The sequence below is a fragment of the Apus apus genome, chromosome 4 (assembly GCF_020740795.1).
Source record: "Apus apus isolate bApuApu2 chromosome 4, bApuApu2.pri.cur, whole genome shotgun sequence".
Lineage (NCBI taxonomy): Eukaryota > Metazoa > Chordata > Aves > Apodiformes > Apodidae > Apus > Apus apus.
This window is the reverse complement of record NC_067285.1, coordinates 47974384-47998474: the sequence shown is the minus strand read 5'-3', so window position 1 is coordinate 47998474 and position 24091 is coordinate 47974384. Positions and strand designations below refer to the sequence as shown.

General features: G+C 42.7%; 3 protein-coding genes across 5 annotated transcripts in view; 1 reads left to right on the top strand and 2 right to left on the bottom strand.

Annotated features, from left to right (window-relative positions):
* Positions 1-489, bottom strand: part of SPATA5 (spermatogenesis associated 5) — a 201138-nt gene extending 200649 nt beyond the window's left edge. Inside the window, exon 1 of one of the 2 annotated variants that reach the window (XM_051618632.1) lies at positions 261-489. In XM_051618632.1, coding sequence (XP_051474592.1) covers positions 261-489 — 229 coding nt within the window. The remainder of the gene's footprint in view (positions 1-260) is intronic. The other variant, XM_051618631.1, reaches the window with a different exon arrangement.
* NUDT6 (nudix hydrolase 6) lies at positions 473-16742 on the top strand. Of its 2 annotated transcripts, none has more exons than XM_051618641.1 (5): positions 473-647; positions 1513-1716; positions 9473-9528; positions 12569-12623; positions 16111-16742. In XM_051618641.1, the coding sequence occupies exons 1-5, from the start codon at positions 488-490 to the stop codon at positions 16494-16496; spliced, it is 861 nt and encodes a 286-aa protein (XP_051474601.1). In that variant the 5' UTR covers positions 473-487; the 3' UTR covers positions 16497-16742. The 2 variants fall into 2 exon arrangements, with proteins under 2 accessions (XP_051474601.1, XP_051474600.1); XM_051618640.1 differs by having other exon boundaries at positions 16108-16742.
* A 7-nt stretch (positions 16743-16749) lies between these two features.
* FGF2 (fibroblast growth factor 2) overlaps positions 16750-24091 on the bottom strand; it is a 28896-nt gene continuing 21554 nt past the window's right edge. The window contains exons 2-3 of the mRNA XM_051618642.1: positions 23462-23565; positions 16750-17181 (exon numbers count right to left, since the gene is read on the bottom strand). Coding sequence (XP_051474602.1) covers positions 16996-17181; positions 23462-23565 — 290 coding nt within the window. The 3' untranslated portion in view covers positions 16750-16995. The remainder of the gene's footprint in view (positions 17182-23461; positions 23566-24091) is intronic.

Sequence of the window (24091 nt, the reverse complement as noted above, 5' to 3'; positions counted from 1 at the left end):
GAAAGCACCCGCCGTTGCACCCTGCCGCTTGCTGGACTTCCCGCCCCGATTCAGCTACCAGCGGCACCCTTCCGCGGCGCGCCTTGCTCTTCGAAGCAAGTTTCGCGGGGGCTCAGCCGACCTTGCCCAAGAGACCCCCCTGCTCGGCCAGGCCCGCCTCGCTGACGGGCCGGGGCAGCCGCGGGGCCCGCTCCGGCGGGGAGCGGGAGCCCAGCTCCACAGGGACTGCTCTTCACAGGAGCGCGGGGCCTCCTTCCTACCTGCCTCCCCCGCGTCCAGGACGCCCAGCGCCAGCGGCCCGCCCTGGGCGGCCCCGGGGGGCACGGCCCGCGGGGAGCCCCCGCCGCCCGGCACCGGCCGCCCCTTGCTTCTCCTCCTGGAGGAGGCGGACATGCTTCCCCGCCGGCTGCCGCCGAGCAGTTCCGGGGGCAGAGGCCGGCACCGCCCCGGGGCGGCCGCTTCCCCTGGCCCGGCCCTGCCCCGCGCCATGGGGCGGCTGTGGCGGGCGCTGCGCGGGGCGCGGGGCCTGGGGGCCCTGGCGGGGCTGCGGGAGCGGCTGGACAAGTTCGGGGGGGTGACCGTGGACCTGGGCGAGCTGAACCGCTCCCTCCGCCTGGAGCCGGCGGCTTTCGGGCGGTGGCTGCGGGGCAAGTGCCGGGCGAGGGCCCCGGGGCGGCGGGCGGGGCTGCCGGGCGGGCCGCGGGCTCCGCACGCACGGAACGCCGCGGCCGAGGGGTGTGCAGGGTGTTGGCAAAGGTCCGTCCTCCTGCGCCTTGGGGCAGATCTTCCCCTAAAAGCCATCGTTTTTGTGTGGAAACATCAAACCGGGCTGCAGTGCCGAGCTGGGCCCCTCCCGCCCGAGCGCTGCGGGTGTGCTGCTCACGGCGGTGGTGTCTTGGCCCTGTGGTAAACCAGGTGAAAAACACTTTCAGGCATCGTCAGGTCCAGTTCTGGGGCTTCCAGCACGGGGACATGGAGCAACATGTCGGAGCGCGCCTAGAGGGGCCCGTGGAGACGATCAGAGGGCGGGAGCAGCCCTGCTCTGCGGACAGGCCGAGGGAGCTGGGGCTGCCCGGCCCGGGGAAGGCTCCAGGGAGACCTTGGAGCAGCTTCCAGCACCTGCAGGGGCTCCAGGAAAGCTGGGGAGGGACGTTTTACACGGGCCTGGAGTGACAGGACGAGGGGGAAACAGGGAAAGGGTAGATGTAGACATTTGGAGGAGGCTGCTCAGTGTGCCTGGCACTGCAGCAGGTTGCCCCGGGCAGCTGTGGCTGCCCCTGGAAGTGTTCCCGGCCGAGCCGGCTGGGGCTGGAGCAGCAGGGTCTAGCGGGAGGCGTCCCCATGGCAGGCACGTCGAAGCTGGATGATCTTTAAGGTCCCTTCCAACCTAAACCGTTCTGTGGTTCCGTGCCTAACCCGGGCTGTCCCGCACGGCCAGGCTGAAGGCCGGAAGGAGCACGGGGTGTCCGTGCGGGGCGGCAGCCGCCCTGACCCGGCCTGGCTCTCTTGCAGGCGCGGTGTGGCGCTGGCGGCAGCAGGGCCGCGTCGCCGTCTGGCTGCACGTCCCCATCCTCCAGAGCCCCGTCCTGGCGGCCGCCGCCTCGCAAGGCTTCGCTTTCCACCACGCCGAGCAGGGCTCCTCCACCTTGACGCTGTGGCTGGGAGAAGGGCCCAGCAGGCTACCGGGCTACGCCACCCACCAGCTGGGGGTCGCAGGTTAGTTGCTAAAGCGGTTGGACGCAGAAAAAAAAGGCTTCTGGAGGAGCCCTTAGGGCCAGGTTCTGTGGGAAATCAACGGTTCCCCTGCGCAGGCAGCGCATGGGAAGCAGCTGCTTGTGGTTTGGGTGACTTTACAAAGCGAACCGTGTCCTGTACGGCCGTGTATGTTGCTAAAAACAGGCCAGTAAAGCGGTTTCTCAAAGCTGTTCCAGTTTGAGAAAGTTGTAAACAGCACTGAGAGAAGAAAATGTGGTCCTGAAGCTTTAAAATTTACCTCACAAATACTGTGTTTAAACACAATGTTGAGAAACATACCTCACCTTGCAGGTGCAAGAGGTAGGATTTCAAGGTTCAAGAAGTTTTATAAAAGTAAAGAAGTCAAACTTCAAAGAAAAATATAATTTCTCTACTCCCTGTCTTTATTGCTTAACATACGCACCTGCCTAAACTATGTTCAAGTTAAGATCTGTAAAGGGGGCAAACTTGACCCCACAGGGATTGTTCAGGCTCCAGCACAACTGTTGGCCTAAATTGCAACACTCCACAAGCTGCTTTAAACTGTCTGGAAGTGCACTTTTACAAACAAACAGACATCTGGACACCAAACTCTTACCCATCTAGACCTCCCACAACCACAGGTGGAAAGCAGTTGCTCTAAAAACTGAGATTACCAAGGAAGTAAGTAAGATGGTGCCCTGTTTGGGTTTTTTTTCTGCAGTGCAGTACAAGAAACTGCTGATTGACTCAGCTTCACCAAATTTTTATGGTTTTGTTTTCTCTCTCCCAGTAATCTTCCACAGACATGCAGTTACCTGTTCCATCTCTCAGTCATCTCCTGTAATCTGGAGTAGTACTAGTACCCCTCACATACTGGTAAAGCCTGTATGTAACAGCAGGTACAGCACAGAGACAGCAAACCTCTGCTGTTACATGACCTGTTTGTCCTTGGCTTGCAGGGACATTAATTCTTCACCGAGTGCTGTTAAGACCCATAAATAGCAAGCTGAAAAATCTAGTTAGGAAGGGCTCATAAAAGCTGGATTATTCGATGTCGCAGCAGGTCAGGTGAGAGTCAATTGTGGAAAAACGAAGCTCTGGGTTACAAAACGGTGCCGCTGCTGCCGGTAGTGGAAGTTTTCAGTTACAAAACCAGCAGAGGGCAGAGGAGAGGCCGAAGACAGGCTTGGATTTTTCAATGGACATGTTAGAGCATGTTTTCCTGAGGTATGAAAGTCTCACCATTAAAATATGTGGTCTTAAACTCGAGTAAGAGAATGCATACTCCTAGAAAAGCACCATGTTACTCCTTACGGTTATAACTTGCAAGTTTGAGGAAACATGATGTAACTGAAAGGGGATTTTTCTGAAGGAGGTTTTGCATAGCTGGAGGTGCTATTTCAAAGACACTTGTGTAAGAGATGTGTTGTGACCCTGATGGTTATCAGGAAGAACTAAGTATAAGAAAAATTGTAACTCTGAAAAACTCTCAAATATTTGGAAATACAAAAAATGCCCTTTCAAAGCATGATTTGCTGCTGTACTTTGAGATAAACACTTTGGACTGCAATAGGAAAATATTTTGAGGAAAGAAAAAGTTACATAAATGCAGGTGTATGGATTTCATAATTTCTTGCATAGATTTTAAAACTGCACAACATTTAAGGTATGTATTCTTTGCTAACACTTTTCAAACTGTATTTTTCTTCATTGTTGGGAGTTTTAAAAAGAGATAAAGACTTAAGGAAGGCACTTGTGCAGTGTCTGATTTCTGTGTCTGAAATAAGGGCTGCAGTATTTATTTTTTTTCTTTCTGTTCCACTCAGTCTCAGTGGATCACAGAATTGTCAGAGCTGGGAGGGACCTCCAGAGCTCATCCAGTCAAACTCCCCTGCTAAAGCAGGATCCCTTAGAGCACATTACTCAGGACTGCATCCAGGCAGGTTTTGAATGTCTCCAGAGAAGGAGGCTCCACAACCTCCCTGGACAGCCTGTTCCAGTGCTCTGTCATCCTCACAGTTAAGAAGTTTTTCCTTATGTTTAGATGGAACTTCCTATGTTCCAGCTTGTGCCCACTGCCCCTTGTCCTGTCACCAGGCATTACTGAAAAGTCTGGCTCCATACTCCTTGCCCTCACCCTTTATATATTTATAGACATTGAGAAGGTCTCCTCTCATCTTACCAGCCAGTTATGACATCACAGAAGGCTATCAGATTGGTCAAGCATGATTTCCCCTTGATGAAGCCACGTTGACCACACACAATAATTTCTTCTACATGTTTAGAGATGACATCCAGAAGGATTTGTTCCATCACCTTTCCAGGGACAGAGGTGAAACTAACCTGCCTGTAGTTCCCTGGGTCCTCCTTCTTGCCCTTTTAGAAGGCTGGAGTGATGCAGGCTTTCCTCCAGTCCTCAGGCCCCTCTCCAGCTCTCCATGACCTTTCAAAGGTGATGGAGAGTGGCTCAGCAATAACATCTGCCAGCTCTCTCAGCACTCACAGGTGCATCCTGTCAGGGCCCATGGACTTAGGGATATCCATGTTTGGCCAAGTAGTCTCTAACTCAGTCATCCTCTGCTGAGGGAAAGTCTTCCTCTCTCCAGACCTTTTCTCTTACTTCCAGATCTGGGATTCATGAGGGATGGCTTTAGCATTGAAGACTGAAGCAAAGAAGGCATTCAGTAACTCCACCTTCTCTGTGTCTTCCACCACCAGGGTGCCCACCTGATTCATCAGCAGACCCACATTTTTCCTAATCTTCCTTTTTCTATCAATATACTGAAAAAAAAGCAAACCCTTCTTGTTGTCCTTGATATCCCTTGCCAGATTAAATTCCAGGTGGGCCTTAGCTTTCCTTGTTGCATCCTTGCATTCTCTGACAACATTCCTATATTCCTCCCAAGTGACCAGTCTTGTTTTCCATGTTCTGTAAATTTCCTTCTTCCATTTGAGTTTTTCCAGAAGACCCTTACTCATCTATGCAGTTCTCCTGCCTCCTACACTTGATTTCTTACTCATCAAGACACACTGATCCTGAGCTTGGAGGAAGTAGTGTTTGAGTAATGACCAGCTCTCACGGACACCCTTACCTTCTAGCACCCTAACCCATGGTATTCCTCTGAGTAGATTTTTGAAGAGGCTCAACTTCACTCTTCTGAAGTCCAGGGTTGTAATGCTACTTATTTATTTACTTCCACACAGGATGGTGATCTCTACCATCTTGTGGTAGAGATTGGCCAAGATTGGCCCCCAACCTTCACATCCCCAAAAAGCCATTATTTGTTTGTTAATACAAGGTTCAGCAGTACACATCTCCTCCTAGGTTCTTCCGCTACCTGTGTTAGAAAGTTATCTTCAATGCTCTGCAAGAATCTTGTGGACCAAGTGTGTCTGGCTGTGTTGCCTTTCCAGTAAATACCAGGGTGATTTAAGTTCCCCATGAAGACCTGGGCCTGTGCTTGCGAGACTATTTTCAGCTGTTTGTAGAAGGCCTCATCAACCTCCTCATCCTGATCAGGTGGCCTGGAGTAAACACCCACAACAGTGTCCACCCATGTTAGCCTGCCCCTTAATGCTTACCTGTAAGCTCTCATGTAGTTCTTCATCCTCTCCTAGGCAGAACTTGACACATTCTGGGTGCTCTTTCATGTCATGAGACACTCCACCACCCCGCCTTGCTGGCCGATCTCTCCTGAACAGGACGCAGCCGCCCGTGGCAGCATTCCAGTCATTCGAGCTATCCCACCATGTCTCAGTAGCTGCAATGAGATCATGGCCCTGCAACTGCACACAGATCTCCAGTTCTTCCTCTTGGTTCCCCACACTGCATGTGTTGATGTACGGGCATTGCAGAGAGGTAATCAAGCATGCAGGTGTCCCTTGAGGAGATAACATAGTCACACACAGCCCCAAGGTGGTTGGCCTTCTGGTTCTTGTCTTTGGAGGCAGCTAAGGAGCATTTAAAGCTTTTTCACTAAGCTGACCAGCCTGCTACCAAAGATACACTCAACTTTTCCAGACAGGTGTATTCCATCCCTCCCTAGCAAGTTATAGTCATTGAAGATACCCCATTGTCATAAAACCCCAAAGCTGGTGTGCATTATACCTCTATTTCTGGCTACCTCCTTTCCTCCAGCTGGTAAGATGGTGGAAAAGATAACTTGAGCACCACGTTTTTTCACCTGTACCTCTAGGGCTTTATAGTCCTCCTTAATTCTGCTCAGTTTCTGGTTTGCTGTGTCAGTCATGCCCACATGAAAGAGAACCAGGGGACAGCAGTTTGTGCTTTGGCTCAGCTGTGGCACCCTCTCAGTCACACCTCTGATTGTAGCTCCCAGGAAGAGGCAGCAGCCTCTGGTGACTCTGCAAGCTCTGCAGACGGGTTTGTCTGTGCCCTTTCACAGCAAGTCACCCCCTACAGGGGCTCCTCCTTGCTTTCTGCAGTGCCCACTCTGCGCTGCCAGTGCAGTTACTTCTTCACAAGTTACACATTCCAAGGGTACACTGAGCAGTGCGGAGACTGCCTGGCAGATGTTTATTCCATTATGTTTCCACTTCAGGAGGGAGAGCCTGGCTAGTGGAAGGGTATAGTTCTATTTTTAATTAATACTACATTATGTACATGTGTGCATTTGTATTGTGTCTATGTGGCAAACCACAGGCATCTTTATTTCCTGAAAAAAAAACCACCCCAACCTGTATTTTAGAAAGTTTCTGCAGCAAAGAGGAGCAAATCCAGTCATGGGAGTCTTAATCTCAAAGCTGTGGCGAGTCAGGCAGAGGGCTTAGTCCCTTGAGCATCCTGAAGATAAAAAGCAGAGCCACTGGGCTGGCTTGCTAGCCCGCGGGGGTGGGCAGGGAGCCTGCATGGCCAAGCAGAGCAGCAGCTGCTTTGGTCCTGTCTGGGGTTCCCACAGGCTGCACGCTGCGCAGCCAGGGCTAGTGCCTCAGCGTCGCCCAGCCAAGTGATGACAAAGGTGTGAATAAGCAAGGTCAGGTCATGTTTTGCCAGACTAGAGCAGAGTTGCCAAGCAGAGAGTAGCAAACGTTACTCATTGGGCTTGGCCATCATTGTTTAGAAATAGTGGAATATGTGATGTGTCTCCCAGCTAACTTGCTGCATCCGTTTGTAGGCGGCAGGATTTTCCCAATATGTCAAGGTATGGAAAAGCTGCTGGTGTATGAAATGATTACGATGTTTTTTAAAAGCATTTCCAAAATTCTCCGCCTCCTAGGAGGAAGTGGTCTGCCATCCAGAAAGTGACCCGTTTGTAAATATGCCACGTAACAGTGGCATAGAAAGACAGGCTGAGGGAGGAAGGAAGGTGAAAGGAGAGGAAGAAAGTAAAAGTAAACTAAAAGCAATTCTCTTCTTCCTCATGGGTAGTATAAGCTTTACAAAACAGCTGTAATTTTCATTGCTGCCTACCTTAACCTAGTTGTTGGAACAAAGTCGTCAGAGCTGAAGAGAGAGAAGGGTCTCCATGCACTCATGCACATGCAGGATCATCAGCCTTGGCCAGTCCAGTTACTTAAGGAAATGGGTAAAAAGAACATCTGCCTACATGTCAGACTGCAGAGGAAGGCAGTGTTAGGTTATGATGGCCCAAGGAATCAGAAGTGATTTAAAAGCAGTTGCCAAGTTGTTTTGCACAGGAATACTTACCCTGTCTGCTGATGATTATAACGCAAGCAGTCATGTGCACGCTCCTTACATGGATGACAAATGCTTTTCAACTCTGGACTTCTCTTCATACATGTTTACATCAGTCATAAATAAAATAGGTAGAATGAAGACACTTTTCCCCTCCATTACTCATTGTCTGGAGTTGTCCAAGGGATTTTTTTCTTTTTTTAAAACAATAATTTTCTTACCTTTTTCCCAAAGGAGAACATTGAAAACAAAGCAGTGTTGTAATAGTGATGACTTGGTTGGGCTCCAAGGGTAAACCTTTCCGGAAAGTCACCCTGGCGTTGGAGGATTTACAGCTCCAGGTACCACATTTGTAGCAAGAGGCAGAGTTTTTAAAACCGCAGTTCAGAGCCTGCAGCCAAGCTCTGATCTCACTGATACAAACCAGGTGTGGCCCAGAGAACTTCAGCAGAAGGAGTCCTGGGTTACATTTGGGAAAAAGAGACCAGATGGCAAAGTCCTGTGTTTTCCTTTTCTTCTTGCTTTAGGTATCATCTAGCAGAGATTCTGGACATATAATTTCACTGCCAAAAATTACATTAACAGGCACTGATTTCTGGGGAACCGAGGAGAGAAAATGTTCTTTTTGTTTGACTCAAACTGCAGTTTCCTGTCTTCAGCAGGCCTCCAAGCAAACCACTTGGCTGAAGAGTGTTTTTTCTAGAAAAATAATCCCTGTAATACAGCATGCCTCCAGGTTGCTCCTGCTTTCTTTTTGTTCCCTCTTTTAATCTTTACAGTACTTAAACCTGGACACTGCTAAAGAGTTACAGGAGGAATGAAAACATTAAGTCACAAGCCGTGGGGAGGCAGATCTGTGACTACCCTCTTCAAGCACGTCCTTTGACATATCTTGAAGACTGGTATTTCATCATTTAAATATTCCTCCTACACAGAAATCTGCCATGTATTGTTGAAAAACAGAGCATGTTTTGAGCTGAGCTGGCCACTCATTCCCTAATAATTCCCTTCTGTGGAAGTACTTCCCATAGCATTTTAAATGTGCGTATCATCACAGAGCTGCCTATATACTCTTCTTCCTGCTGTAAAATGATATAAGCATTTTTTTTCATTCCCTACTAATTTGAAACCCATGCATGACTGATGTGGAAAAGAGCCTGGTTAAGTTGCACCATTGTACTCCCTCTGCTCACCACAGCACACTTTAAAATCAGAGAAAAATACCAACTTTAAAAGAAAGACATTTTGAAAGTATGACCAGTGAGTGGGACATGATGATTAAACGTGAAAGCACTTGGGTTTTAAAAACTAGGAAAGGTTGTAATCTGTGGGACAAAGTCATGGGCTGAGCATGAGAATACAAGCTGAACTTTTCAGTAAAAAAAAATAAGATCAGGATGGATGAATCAAGTGAAAGTGTCACTTTTCCAGTTGGGAGCAATGTTTTTTTATTAACATTAACAAATTGACCCAGATTACTGTGTAGTTCCTACTATGAGTTGTTAGCTGGGTAGTACAGTATGAGTTTATAGCCAACCAGTTGAACATTATCAGTATAGTCAGCCCACTGAATATTAAACCTTGTGTATTATTAACCAGGAAACGCTCAGGCAGGAGTTTTGTCATGACTTTCACTGGAGAAGGGTTCTTCCCGATTGTGGCTTCTTGGCCAGTCACTGGAAGAAACTGTTACTTGAGCAAGATCACAGGCACGTCTCTGCTGAGGCAAGCAGATTATTTGGAAGATGTCTTGATCCTGCATTCTTTAGTTCTGTTAATATTAACACAAGCAAACTAATCTTCTGCTTTCTTGTCTAGTCTGGAACTTCAGTGTGGGAAGTATTTATCTTGGTACTACTAACTTTGAATTTTTATGCAGGATACTTAACCATCTTTCATAATTTATTGTGTATCAGTATTCCACCAACAAACCACTTTCTGTGATTCATCCAGACAAATCTTGCTGATTTGTCAGCAAGATTTGCTGATGAATATCATCAGGAGTTTGTCATGCTTTATCAAAACATGTTAAATTTTGGCTCTTAACATTGAACATAGTTGTCTAACACTGATTCTTTTTCAATATTACCTCTCCACTAGGTGCTGTTCTAGATGAAAGCAATGGAAAGGTGTTGGTCGTACAAGACAGAAATAGGGTAAGTTTGTTACAGGTTTATAAACGAGAGAAGTTCATTTGGATAAACCTAATCTGTACTATAGAACAAAGACCTTTTTCTTCTCATTTCAGTCCAAAATTGCAGTAATTAACTTATATGTGTCTTGGAACATATCTATCCACAGATTGCTGTATTACATTTGAAGGGGTAAAAAGAAAAAAAAATACTTTGGAAATCAGCAGCTTTGTTGTTAATTATAACTGGTGATTGAATCAGCAGAATTAAGTGTCCTTTCTGTTTTGAGTTTTCTGGTTTCTCCTGTAACTGACTCAAGAATCTCTGATCTTGTTTGGCTCCATGCAGACCTCTGCAAAACCCCAATGGCTCAAAGTAGATTCTGGGAGAAGGATTCTGATTTTGTTTGGTTTCAAAAATTCCAGACATTATCTGTGGCTTTAAATAAGCAATAATGTGGTTGGCCATGACCCCAAGACCACCTTTGTACAGCATATGTAAAGATCATTAATTTCTCACAAACTGAAGAGCTTGACCTGACTACTGAGAGTGCCAAACCAGAGAGTGTTAGTGTGGTGGTGATGGTGGGTCGTGTGATGTGGCTTGAGGTAACCAAGCATCCATCACTGGTCATGTCTTCCAGCTTCTGTCCTAGGTTAGGACAGCTAGGTTAAAACCTAGCTAGGTTTTAACACAGCAAGTGCAGAAAACTCACCAGGTTGTGTTGTCTGTACTATTCTGTTTAAAGTATACTTGGCTTCCATGAGGTATCCATTTGCAAGTTAAAACGTCTCTAGTACAGTAAGATTCACTGCAATTTTACTGTGAAAACAATCAAAACTTACACTACCTGAAGTACATTTGGATACATCATCTTCATTTTACATAGTTAAAACTGAATCTCACTGGCTGCATTTTTCTGTCTCTCCTGAAAGAGATTTCTTCTCAGCACCCAAAACATGACTTCAGCTCATTGGTAGCTACAACATGACCACCAGTAGAAAGGCTGCTTTCATGGGCAGCTTCAGTGGTGCAACATGTTGCATTTGTAACTCCAGTTCAGAGGAAGAGAAACACCCTTTCCTTGCTTCCTGTGAACTATTAATTTGATGTTGTTACTTACCGTAAGGACTTCCCTGCAGTAGGACCTCCAGGCTTACATTCAGTAATTATCAATTCAAGCATAAATCCAGCACGCAAGCTATAGGCTGTAAAGGTGGTTCCAGTTCTAGCCAGTCTCCAGAGACAGAACAGCACACTGTAAACTTTCAAAAGGTTACCTTGATTTTTCCTTCTATGCACACAGCAATTATAAAACCTGCACATTTACCTTTTAGTAGATCTCTTAAACAGGTCTCAAAGAGTAAAAACAGAACTTGCACATTTTGCATATTTAGAAGGAAATAGTCATTTCCCAAGCCTAGGAGGTGTAAGGTTTAACTTCTTAATGCTGTGGTTTTGTTGAAGCTCACCGACAGTGTTTTTAAGCACAGATCTTTCTATCCAGTTTTACAGTGAGACATCAGATGGTCTCTATTCAGGTGCTAGGTCCAATTCCATACTCTCCAGGCTTGACCTCCTCAGCCTCTGGTCCCAAACGCAGGAGGACCAGCCTGGCACCACCCTTTCCTCCAGGTCCTTCTGAAAAGTGGGATGGGCATATTCCAGGTCAACTAGTTCAGCTTACCTTTCCAGAGCAAAGCTGACACCTGGCACAGCGAGTCAAGAAGGTGAAAGGAAAAAAAGTTGTTTCTGACTCCCCTCTTTACAGCTCTTTTTTATTGAATGGATAAAATCAAGAATAACAATTGAAGTATATAAATACTCATACATTTCTTACTCGGTGGACAAATGAAGAGTGCAGCAAACTGCCTCAGACAGTGTTTCCCACTGTCAGTTCCACCACTCCTTTCTTTTCTCCTTCCCCATGAAATGAACAGTTTCCCTGAAATGGTAACTTTTAATGCAAATTATGTTTCTCAAAGCTTAAAAAAACCCCACAAACCTTTAAACGGCTACTGGAATTTTAAGAGCTGTTTGGGTTTAGTGATGAAAGGACAATTCCTCAGCACACAAAGAAAGATTTCCAGGAACCAAAAGCAAATCTGAATGCCAATAGAAAAATATATGTACTTTCCATCTCTGCTATTTTTTAATGTATTACTTTGTATTCCTGTCCAAGCCCTTTAAGAGTGCCCAGAAAAGAACATTTTCCAATGTAGTCAGTGAAGTTTCAAATCACTGGAAAGTACAAAACTTCCCTTTCTAGGCTTCATATACAAGAAAAGCTACCTCTTTTTGTTTTCCAGAGTATACCTTTTTACCACGTTAATTTCTACCTGAGGGTTACCTTCTTCTTACATAACTTTTAATAAGGAAAGCAATAAAAAGAATGGTATGTAGATGAAAAGGTAAAGTCTACATTATGCATTTGCAAGTGGTGTTGCAACTGGGACTCCTTTACCTGTATCACTAACAACACCGAGTCTGCACTTCGCATTCTGTTTTTAAGAACCGAATTTTATTGCAATTCAATAAATGCTTCTATATATAAATCACACTCAGGTTTTGTACTCCATGAAAACAAATGACAAGTTACACTAAATGGTTATTACAGTCACACAGTCATCTTAAAGCCAGTGCAGTATAGAACAGTACTACAATCATAATACCTGTTTGTAAGATTAAATATATATACATTTTTAAAAAGCCAAAACCATGGAAGTGGAATACATTAGTGATTAAATATAAGATTATATAGTCTATAGCAGCTTTTTTTAATATTCAACTACTCTAGTTATCTAGCAGCAACATTGTCTAATGACTGTTAGACAGTTTGTATTTTCAATCAGTAGATGTTTTGTTCCACTATCTCATACAGACTAGATATCTCTGATCATCACATCAGCAAGAACAAAAAAGTTCCTACTTAAAGCCATACTGATGTCTGTAAAAGTAATTACAATACTGCAACAAAAGAAAGTCACATGCTAGTTGCCTCCTTCATACTAGGGAGCACAACAGAGGCTGTGTACTTCATTAATATTTTTTTCCTCCAATACAGACTCTAAACGCATGGAAATTTCCAGGCGGTCTGTCTAACCCAGGCGAAGACATTGGTGAGTCCTACGTAGGGTAACAGCTCACACACCAACAGAATTACAAAGACATGAACAGTACTGAAATGCATTGTGACCCACATCACTCCTATGACTATTTGTTTCTTTGAATTAATGGTGAATTGGTGAAGTGACATGACCCCGTGACCATAATGGCAATGCAGTAACATTATGTTCAGAGAAGCTTTGTATTTGTTAGTTACCCTTTTCCACAATTTCTTTTAAATGAGTGCTTGAAGCCAGATTATTTGTCGGATGTGCTGTAATAGGAGCCAAAAGTGCAGAGGATTAAGGTAATCAGTATATAACCCAAATAAAACTGAAACAGCCAGCTCACACTGGAATCCAGGGCAGTGAGCTCAATGATGTGTTGAGCAAGAATTTCCAACTCTCCATTTTTATGTGCAAAACAGAAATAAATACACTTGCTTCCTTCCACCCTTGCTCACTTGATTTGTTTAGACTAAGAGCTCTTTGGCACGGGAGCAGCCTTAAGTGCAGTGCCCAAGTCTTGTGGGCATCTACTTTCAACCAGGGACACAAAGCAGTTCTGTAATAAAAATCAACCCACATTTGAGGAGACCTGGCAGCTCTGCCCAGCCTAGCACAGGCGATGGTGAACGCTGCCGCAGTTACATTCAGAGGGGAATGAACAAGGGTGTTCATGAAGAGACAGAAAATTGTGCTTTTTCTCCTTGTACCTCAGCCCTTAAAACTGTGGTCCACAGACTGGCTAATGCTGAAGTGAGGCTGCACTTACTGGGCAGCTCTTGCTTGCAACAGTTCCATTTGCTCACATCAGTTCAGCCCCACATCAGTATTCAGGTATGAATATATTCTTCCAGTAACTCAAAAACTAAGAACTTAAAAATGTTGCCCAGAGCACTGCAGCAGCTCTGGGAAACTGGGTATCGAGCCCAGGTTTCCTGGCTGTTTTATGCCTTAGAAATATTTACTATTTTTAGCAGTCTTCCTACAATGATGTGTGGAGGGCTTCTGTTCCAGTTCATTATTCCAATATACAGAGAAGGTTTCTAGTCAGCGGGATATGGCCGAGTTGTAATTCTTATAACTCATTAATCAAATTTTACATATTTTTGTCAAACATGATGGTAGGAATAAAAGTTATTTGCTTGACAATGCAAACATATGACTGTGAAATGGATTAATGTTTTGGGAAGAATCCCAAACACCATGTTTTTTGTCTAGCCAGGCTCCCTTTCACTTCTAGGAGATACCAGAAGGCTTTTTGTACTGAGGGAAAAGAATAACCAGCACTGGCAACAGCTTTCCCAGAGTAGCACTGAGTGTGACCATCCCTTAAGTAACAGATGACATTATGGCAGGAGATATTGAGAAACATGGGGGATGAAACAAGTTTCTTACAGCCCCCTCTCCTGACACTGCTAAACTATGTAATAATAAAAGTTACAATTCTCTGCATCACATCTTAATGTTACAATAAAATATAAATTAGTGAAGCACTAAATATAATAGAGCTCAATTTTACCTTTTCATCCTTACATCAAACCTTATAAACTCACAGTCATTCAAGAGATTATATTTCAAATTACAATTACAAATTACAATGCTTGAAGATCCTATGATTATATAAAGTGGCAAAATACATGGCTGCCTACTTTAATGAGTACAAATTGACTTGGACAAGTAATCTAAATAGTTTCATAATGCAAATTAAGCAAAGTGCACACAGTTTTGTATTTGAGTTTTTCTGAAACTCAAGCCCTAGTGTTTCTTCTAGTTTAACTACCATTATATATATTTTCATATATGTATATACACATTTAAATAAAAAGGGAAACAGAAGAAGGCACTTTATCTAAAAGCAAAGCTCAAAGCTTAAATTAAATCCCTAGTTATGTCATTTTTCTTACCATAGCCTGCCTCAGCATTCCTCATTATCTGAGTTTACCTTCTTTGACCACTTTTGTGTAATACAGCCCCTTGCCTAACAACAAAACCACCTGCCACAGGATTCTGCTTCTCTACCACTATTTTAACCCAGGGGACTGCAAAGGCCTCTCTAATGCAGTTTCTCCAAGGGTCAGTAATGGCAAGTGAGCATCTTCCCCCAAGTACTTCTTCCCCGTATACTTTTCAACTAATTAATACTATAATAAAGTCACAAAACACCATGTATTAACAGGTCTCCAGTCCCACAAAGATTTCTATGTCCTTGGTGTAAACTTTACACAGCTCGTTCCATTGCAAGATGGAGGCTCAGCTAAGGCATAAATATGTGCAGAATCCGGGCCATTAACATACAGCTGTTTGGCTTCTGCTGGATAAATATTTTATATATATATCTATGGTACTCACTGTATGTCCTGAAATTATTTCCAACACTTGAAACTACCCCTAAAACATCTCTTTTGTTCACCTCTGACACATCAAGATGCAGGCTTCCATAGGAAGGCATATCTCTATCAGGTCTTGTAAAATACATTTTGCTTTTGGGATTAAGCCAACACGTGCATTTCTTACCGAAAATGAACTAATTGCAAAACTGCTGTAAGCATTTACTACTCAAACATGACACAATTATGAGTTGACACAGATTTGGAAGAAACTCATATTTTACCAACCAGTAGTTACCCCAGGCAAGCAGGATTTGACTTGACTACAATGAAACTGTGGAATTTAGGGAAACAAAGGAGAGTATCAAAAATCTTATTTGGGCTCTTCCATTTAAGTTACTATTCAAGTGGAAATCCTTCTGTTTTGAAGAGTACTGGATAGATGGGTAACTGCCTGGCTGTAATTGCAGTACACAGACCTTCTAGACCCTTGAAATTACAGCTACTTTTTTTTGTAATGAGGAACATGAACACTTCTACCACTTTGGCTGATGTACACAAGATGTACACCTGCAGCATGGATGTGCAGCATGTTTTCTGCAAGAACAGGCTACGAGCTACCTTGGTTTTATGGCATATTTCCAATGTCTGTCACTAGACACTTAAGATACTCCAAACATTTGGAAAAGGACTTGGTGCTAACTTTCACTTCCTGCAAACAATAGTTTTACCCATTTTATTGCACCTTGTGGCAAAGTGCAACGAAACTCAGCAATCTGATCAAGTCATCTGCCGTACGTGCAGGTGTTCAGCTGCACAGGGTCTGAACCTGGAAGTGGGGAAAGGCAAAGAGAGGGACAGGGGCTAAGACTCAACGGACTGAAAAGAGGGTGCAGCACTGTCTTGGGTTAAGACATCAGTGCAGCCAGTGGCCATCAGAATGTTTGCTTCAGAACCACACCTCGTACAGTATTATCCAAGATTCTTAGGATATAGCCATTAGTTTTGTTCAGGGACAAACTAGCTTGTCCTCGTGTCAAAACAAACGGGCTTAAAAGCTTATGAAGCAGAACAGAGAACACAGAGTTAGAAATTTCCCGTGATCAAAAGGTTTAGAGTGTTAAACCACTCCTATATGTGTTGTAAGGAGTGCTCTTTTCACCTAGGAGACACAGCAGTTCGAGAGGTTTTCGAAGAGACTGGCATTAAGTCAGAATTCAAGTCCATCCTAAGCATCCGACAGCAGCACAAACACCCTGGAGCCTTTGGGAAGTCAGATATGTACATCATCTGTCGCCTGGAGCCCTCCTCCTTCAACATCAACTTCTGCCAGCAGGAGTGCCTGAGGTGTGAATGGATGGACCTCGATCAGCTTGCCAGGACAAAAGACACTACTCCCATCACCAGCAACGTAGCAAAACTCTTGCTTTATGGATACCGGGAAGGGTTTGATAAGATTGATATAACCATGAGAGAGTTCCCAGCTGTCTACACAGGCCTGTTCTACAAACTATACCACAGGGAGCTGCCTGAGTCCTATAGAAACATTACATGATAGCAGTACATTTCACATTTTGTTATATTAATAATTTAGAATTGTTACTGTAGTGTTATTTAGACAATATTAAAATTATCTATGGACTTATTTTTAGGTAATTATTAGAAAGTATTTATTCTCTAATAAGCTATAGAGTTATAAATTATTTGTAAAGGTAAATAATTGCTTTAAGTGTCAATCAGATATGTTTTCCTTTACTCTGTAAAGCAAACGTAAGGTAAATAAAATAGCTCTACGTAGGTATCTAGCAGAAAATACAAGTGTTACTGATCCTGAAAATACATTTTCTCCAAATAATTTTACCTCCACACACACTGGCACAATAGCTTTAAAAACAATATAAAGACAGTATCAAACATTCATGTTTTAATCTGGTATTTGCAAAAGTAGTTAATATCAGCAAATAACTGCTTATCTTTTTTCTACTTCAGCGAGGCATAGGAAACTTGACGTCTTAGTGCAGTGTGGCAGATGTGCTCAGAATCCACCGTGGAAATCAACTTTTAGCAGACATGGGAAGAAAAAGGATAGCTTTCTGTCCAGGTCCAGTTTTTGGTCCAGGTTTGTATTGTCCAGTTCTTTTCAGTGCCACGTACCAATCCGAGTATTTCCGTGACCGGTAAGTGTTATAGTTATTAGATTCCAAACGCTCAAAAAAGAAACATTCTTCTGTTGCACATTTCTAAAAGGGAAAAAGAAAAGGATTCTTCATATTCCATTACAACAAATCAATTATTCAGATTCATCAAAGTGACTTACCAAGAACGTACATTAGCAATACGTTTGGTTTTAAGAAATTCACAACGTTTCATGTTTAAAGAAAGAGTTATTGTTAAAGTAGAGATTTAACTATGAGTCAGTTACTGTCTTTAACACAGACCAAGCAGATTCTAGTTTGTTTTCACTTTGTTCTGATCTGAAACTCAGTCAAACAAATTAAGAACCCTGCCCTTGGGCACTTACTGATAGATCCTCACTTCCAAGCTCAGCAGTTTGGCCATCTCAGGGTGTGAGAGAAAAGGGAGTACTTCCCTTGCCTTCCTCCTTTGCATGTCCTTTTCTCATTTGGAGATTTAGCTTTCCTAAAGCTAATTCCAGTCTGTATTTACAGCACCCTGAAACTGGCAAGCCTGCCTCTGGTCAAGATTTTTTTAAAATTCAAAACTTTAAAGATATTTTGAAGAGAAGATCAGACATATTCCACATAGAAAACATACGCTCTACTAGTGTTTGGAAGTACATCTATGAAATTATTCTGCTTCTGGAAGTTAAGTCTTCAAAAGCAATTCCACCTACATGGAATTAACATGCCTTCACACCTACAAATAAAAAAGAAGGCAGTTCTTCACACAACAGGTAAAAGTTGAGCTGTGGAGCTCCTTGCCACAGGAAGTTAATACTTCCCTCAGCTTACGTGGATTCAAGTCACTTTTGGACAAGTTCATGGAAATTCACTGAAATTTACTAAATAGCTAAAAACCATTTTTGGCTGAGAAGACCCCAAAGCTGAGACGTAATCATAGAATCACTAAGGTTGGAAGGGACCTTAAAGAACATCAAGTTCCAACCCCCCTACCATAAGCAGGGAACCCTACCACTAGATCAGGCTGCACAAAACCTCGTCCAACCTGGCCTTTCTTATTATTGGTTGGAGGACGGAAGACCAATACCAGGAAATTACTATGTAGGCCTTGTCTTACACACTGCATTTGATCACCATCAAACACAAGATACCCAGCTGCACACACAGCCCTCAAAAAGTGTGCCTGCCATTAATGAACGCAGTGTGATACATTTTCTTCCACACGGAAGAAACCACCACTCCCTCAAGGTGACCAGACTGAAGATAGAGTCTTCATTTTCCAGTGACCCCATTCCTTTCAGTAAGACCATGTAAGGCAGGCATTATCTATTGCAAGACTTTAACCTATACATTTTCCTGAAGAGTTACTATTGCCTGGAGGACTCAAAACCAAGCTAACTGAACTATGACTAGGATTTATGGCTGTTCATAGTCATCAAGAATCAGGAACATTTATTCACTTTGTGAAATCCACCACCAAGGAACCACATGGATCCTCTGTATCAAAAACATTAGAGGACATCCAAACAGCTTCAAGAAAGAAGGCACTTTCTTCTCATGTACACCATCTGTCAGTCCATCGATTCAGTCATACTTAGCCAGAAAATTCTGGGGAACACCAGAGGAGAAGAAAAGCTAGTTATTGAAAAGAAAGCACGTAAATTCTTGGAGAGGAGATGGGAAATGTGAAGTGATTCCCTACACAAGCAAGTTACTACTCTTGTAGCAATCTTCTATTAATATTCATGAATATATAAAGTATCCTACTAGAAATAAAAAGTGAGCTTGGAACAACTGGACTTCATACAGTATGCACGAAAACACATAAGAGAAGAGTAACTGCCAAGTTTCTGTAGCTACAAGCCATTAAATCATTGGAATGTGGTCTGGCATAAAGTCACCTGTCTCCAGATATATGTCTTGAAATAGAAGGTTATTTCCTCTGACCATTTTCAGATACAAATTCTGGATTCTAAGGACAGGAACTCTGAAAACCCATAAGCAATTGCTCATTTCGATAACTTGTATTTTTACACTTCAAATAGCAGGAATCAAACAAAAAATTTCTATATGATTTGCATTTTAAATAAACTTTCTCAAGATAAATAATGTTTTAATGCCTTTCAGTCCAGCAATGTGAAACAGATGCATTCATCACCTCAAGCCACAGATCCACACCTGAAATGGATTAAAGCAGCCTTAAGAGGGCACAGAAATGGCATAAAGAAGCATTTAACAACAAAAATAAACCTTAAGCAGAGTTTAGATAAGTTCAGTACAATGGCCCAAGCTGGACATTCTGGCAAAGAGGCCACAGCCCCCTCACCCTTGCCTTCACCTCCTGCCTGAAGCAGTGGCAGCTCTGGAAGAACCTTGTATCTCTCAGGTTTAAAAAGTAACTTAGATTAAAATCCTCAAACAGGTTTTCAGGCAATTTATGAGTGTTATAAAATATAAAAAGGCGTGCAAAAAGAAAAAGATAGAGAAAAAGAATAAAGTGTTGGGTATTTTAACATTCATAAAGGGATTTTGAAAGGTGCCGTGCAATTCACTCTGGACACTCAAGTTCTTGTTCCTCCACACAGGATACATGATACCAGTGCTCTCCTACAGTATGTTGCCACTGTAAATATTTTTACGTACTGGTGAACAGTTCAGTGACAGATGATAGTTCAGGCTTCATAAACTAGGCAGTCCTTAACATCTGCCAAAGGTGACAAAGCCAAAGTGCTGTGCAGCAGAATCAGGATACTGGCCACCACACTGTGAACTTCAGCCCCTGGAAAAACCCTGGATATCAATGTTGGTTTTAAACACACTTTGATCTAGGCTGCATTCAACACAGTGATCTGGCAGTGCAAGCTTTCACAGCACATCATGAAATACCTGAACTCTACAGCCCTTCACTAAAGGATCAAGGAAGGGAAAACACTTGGGGCAGCAGAGGGGAGGCAGTGCCACTCAGCACCTGCCCTGCCAACAGGCAGGATTTTGCCTGCTGCCAAGCACAACCTGCATCCAGGAGGAGTCTGCACAGCTCAATAAAACGCCGAATGACAGAGTTTCTAATGTTAGGAATGTTGGTCGTGGCCATGCTTGTACTACAGTCTGCTGTGTGCTCACAGCAGCCAAACCATAACGACCACCAAAATCCTCAAGGTGATTCACCCAGGGCAGATGAATTGACTGAATGAGACAGCAACTTCATGCCACAAACTCTTCCTTCTTTCTGCAGCTAAACGCCCCCCAGTGACTGACTTTTCAATGCAAACTGCATCTGCCTTAGTACCTCATTATGCCAATTCAAATTCGGACATTTTTAACTCAGATGAGGAATTAAAACTCTTCAAGTTGTTAATTCTCAAAACTGAAACCAGAGGGTTAACCTGTAACTACCACAACAGATAAGATCTAGGAAAGATGATGATCATATTTAACCTTTTCTAACCAGGAAAAGGCCAGGAAATACTCTAACAAATATTCTTTTACCACAATTTTCATCCCTAACATCAAAAAAGAACTTCTCTTCAAGCCAAGTCCTTCAGTCTGGCAAAACCTGTCCAGCCACAGCAACAAAGGCATGACAGACAGAACGAGCAGGTCATATCATTAAATGACAATTTATTTCTCTGTAATTCCTTCTTTCATGGGAATTTTTGAGAAATTTATGAATGAAATGAACACATTTAATTCCATAAAGTTAAACTATGTCATAATTTAATTCAATGAAAGCAGAAAATCAAAATTATTCCTATCAAAAGTAAAATGTTTCGATTTTTCCATTAAAAATCTGATGGAATAGTTTCATTTCTGCACAAATATTTTCAGATAAAACATTTTCCAAGGGGAGGTTTGCATTAATAAATCAGCCATTTCCTCCAGTGACTGAATTGGTGAAGACTGCCTCTCCCCCACAGCAACTGAGTCTGTTAGTAAACACAACATGAAGCTGTTAAATTAAAAGCCACATCAACCAGCTTTCACAACAAGAACATGGCCCCTGCACCACCACACAAATCACCAGTGTAAGCAGTGACAATGCTGGCTACACAACAAATCATTTGGCAAAAAAAAACTCAGAACAAGCCATGAAGAGATGCCTCAACAAAGTAATTACAAAAACATCCAACCAGGACTGAATAATAATTTGTGAAAGTATTTTTGAAAATGTTGATAACTTTATAAAACAAGGACACTATGCATATTGATCCTTAACATTGCAAAGGAAAAAATAAGAAACAAAACATGTTAAAAAGGACAGAACAGTAACTAGTGGATTAGAAAACTAAATAGGTGTTTAAAAATTAAAGTTTCATAGCATTTTAAAAGACTTAACAAAGGTTTCAGCAAATAGAAATTCATGTGCACTGATGAGATCACTTCACCACAAAGATTTCCAGCATGTGCTCTTTCAAAGCTCTCACTGAAATGCAACACTGTTCAAACTGAAAAAGAAATGCTGGTAAGTATTAGGAACAGTTTCATCAATGTATTTATAGGGCAGAAAACAGTAGAGGCACAACTGGCCACAGACTATTGGAAGTCATCATACAGAAATCCTCATGGAAAAAACATTGCCTGTGCTGCAGAAAAAGATCATGAAGTTGCAGAAGAATTCATTAGGTTGGGTGAAGAACAAAATCTTACAAGTTGAGAGTTTTCAGCTATGAATGGCAAAAATTAAGAGCTGTAGGAAGTAGCATTTGCAGTAAACACGATTCAAGTCATACCCAGTTCCAGAAACAAAGCAAAACAAATGTTTTATAAGCTCAAGTGAGAAGCACAAAGTGACCCAACTCTACCAGACTGTAAGAATAATTCCAAGTGAACAGCAAATACTTTTCAAGTACATCCCCTTACAAGAACTCTGCAGATAAAACTGCTGCATACAGCTGCAAGGGAAGCACACTCTACAACCAGAACCCACCACACAACAGCAAGCTGGAAATCCCAAATAGAAACACACTCCAGTGTTTATAATTTTACAAATGGTGCTAAACAGCCTATTTTCACCAGTCACTCTCACTCAGGGTAAGGAGGGCAATTTGAACAGGAAGCCAAATGCCACCACACCAGCACCACAGGAAATTCCCAATTATCCTTAATTCAAGAATAGCACAGTGGATTACTCCTCACATTTTCTTCAACTGAGCTGTCACACAATATCCAAGTAAATAATGCTGTAACTTGAAACAGGTTCTTTATTCCTATTGCCTATTCACAGGCATCAACAAAACCAGCTTCCTGGAGGCAGAGAGGCACAGTGCTGAGGAGCACACCAGGGATGCCTGCTCATGTAGGACTGCCCAAGGGGTTTGTTTGCTTTCACACTCATTTCACTTAGGCAGAACTGAGGGGAATCATAAGTAATTGCCACAGCCCTTGGCACAGGTCTTTCATTAGCTGCAGTTCAGCTGGGGTTAGGAATTCACTTTATCACTAACTGTTACTGGTGAGGATTTGCACAGAAGCTGAATGGGGCTGTGTTCAAGATACTGAAGCATCAGGGATTATTTCAAGCTAAAATTCTAGGAGGATGCCCTACAGGGGTACTTCACAAGAGCTGAAAGTTTGTCTGCACTGAAGGTTATAAATATGGATAAGAAATGTACAGTGCCTACATCTCGTAAGCAAAATGAATGTAACTGCAGCTCTTAAAGCACCATCTATATTCCAGCTCCAAGACACCTTACTAACTTTCAGAGCCTACTGAACATATTTGCTTCAAAACACACTTAAAAATTAAGCTGATACCAATAAAATGCATGGAGTTTAAAACAAATTCATTAGACTCGTTTAATTTACCAACACTTAAGAGCTTTTCTTATTTATCATCACATTTTCAAAAATGTTTTTCTTGCCAGTTTTCTCATTTGGAATTATACATGACCAAAAATCTTGATTGTTTACAAAGCAGAAAATGACAAAACAATATATACAGATTACTATCAGGAACAGAAAAGTCAGGATTTTAACAAAAAGGTTTTACATTCTACTTTAAAAGGGTCTCTACCATCACTGTATGTGAAAGTATGTGAAAGAGAAAAAAATTACTTGGGGGGGGAGGAAGTGAGAGATTCCATTCTTCATTTGTTCCTACAGTTTCCTTCTGTATATTATCACTACAATTTTTCTCTCTCAGGCCACTCCAGTTAAATTTTGCAGCTTCTAGGTGAGGGCAGACATACCCATCTCTTCCTAGTTCATAGTTCAATTAATTGACAGAAGTAGTGCAAAGCTAATTCCTCCTGGACAAATCACGCACAGAGAAGTTGTCTAAGTCCTGATGAATGAGAAGTTACTTAGTACAAAGTAAGGAGAGAACCTACCAACACAGACACACACATCTAGAGATCAACATGAAAAAAACACTGCTTACCAAGGCCAGCAACCTGCCATCCTCCTTCATGGCCAGAAAGCGATTTGCGCTTACACCTTTGATCGACACCACTCCTCTTTCTTCAGCTTGCAGTTGCAGTTTGACTGCAAAGAAAAAAGGAAAAGGAAATTGTCACAGCCATTGTCATACTTCAGCATTTGACAGTGAAGCCCACTGCTTCAAACATAAAAGCCAAGAGAGTCTGAGCTTCAGGCTGCAGCAAGGATAGCAAATTTCCCATCTCTAGCTTTCTTATCCCATTTTTCATCAAACAAAATGCTTACTACAAAGTATGTAGCTATTGTCATTTTGGCAACAATAACCTTGAGTTTTTCTTCATTCCACAAAAAAGCAACTTAAAAACCTACAAAATTCCTTGAAGGACCACTTATGGCCCAGTCAACTGCTCACAGAAAATGGGAATTTTTCATGGCAATTTTCTTATGGAGGTATTAATGTTTATAAAACTCTACACAGCTGGACTGTCAGAGAGACATGAGTCTGAACTATCATGAAAACCATTCAGGACCATATCACATACTAAATGTTGTAGCAGTTCCCAACAGAAAATTATCAACGGGTTTACATCAGACATCCAACAAGGGTTAGAATAAATGAAGAGAAAGAGCT

Excerpts from the sequence above, each read along its gene's own strand:
- NUDT6 (XM_051618640.1), top strand. The coding sequence starts at position 488 with ATGGGGCGGCTGTGGCGGGCGCTGCGCGGGGCGCGGGGCCTGGGGGCC. Across the intron at positions 648-1,512 it reads TTTCGGGCGGTGGCTGCGGG|GCGCGGTGTGGCGCTGGCGG; the intron begins GCAAGTGCCGGG and ends GCTCTCTTGCAG. Across the intron at positions 9,529-12,568 it reads TCGTACAAGACAGAAATAGG|ACTCTAAACGCATGGAAATT; the intron begins GTAAGTTTGTTA and ends CCTCCAATACAG.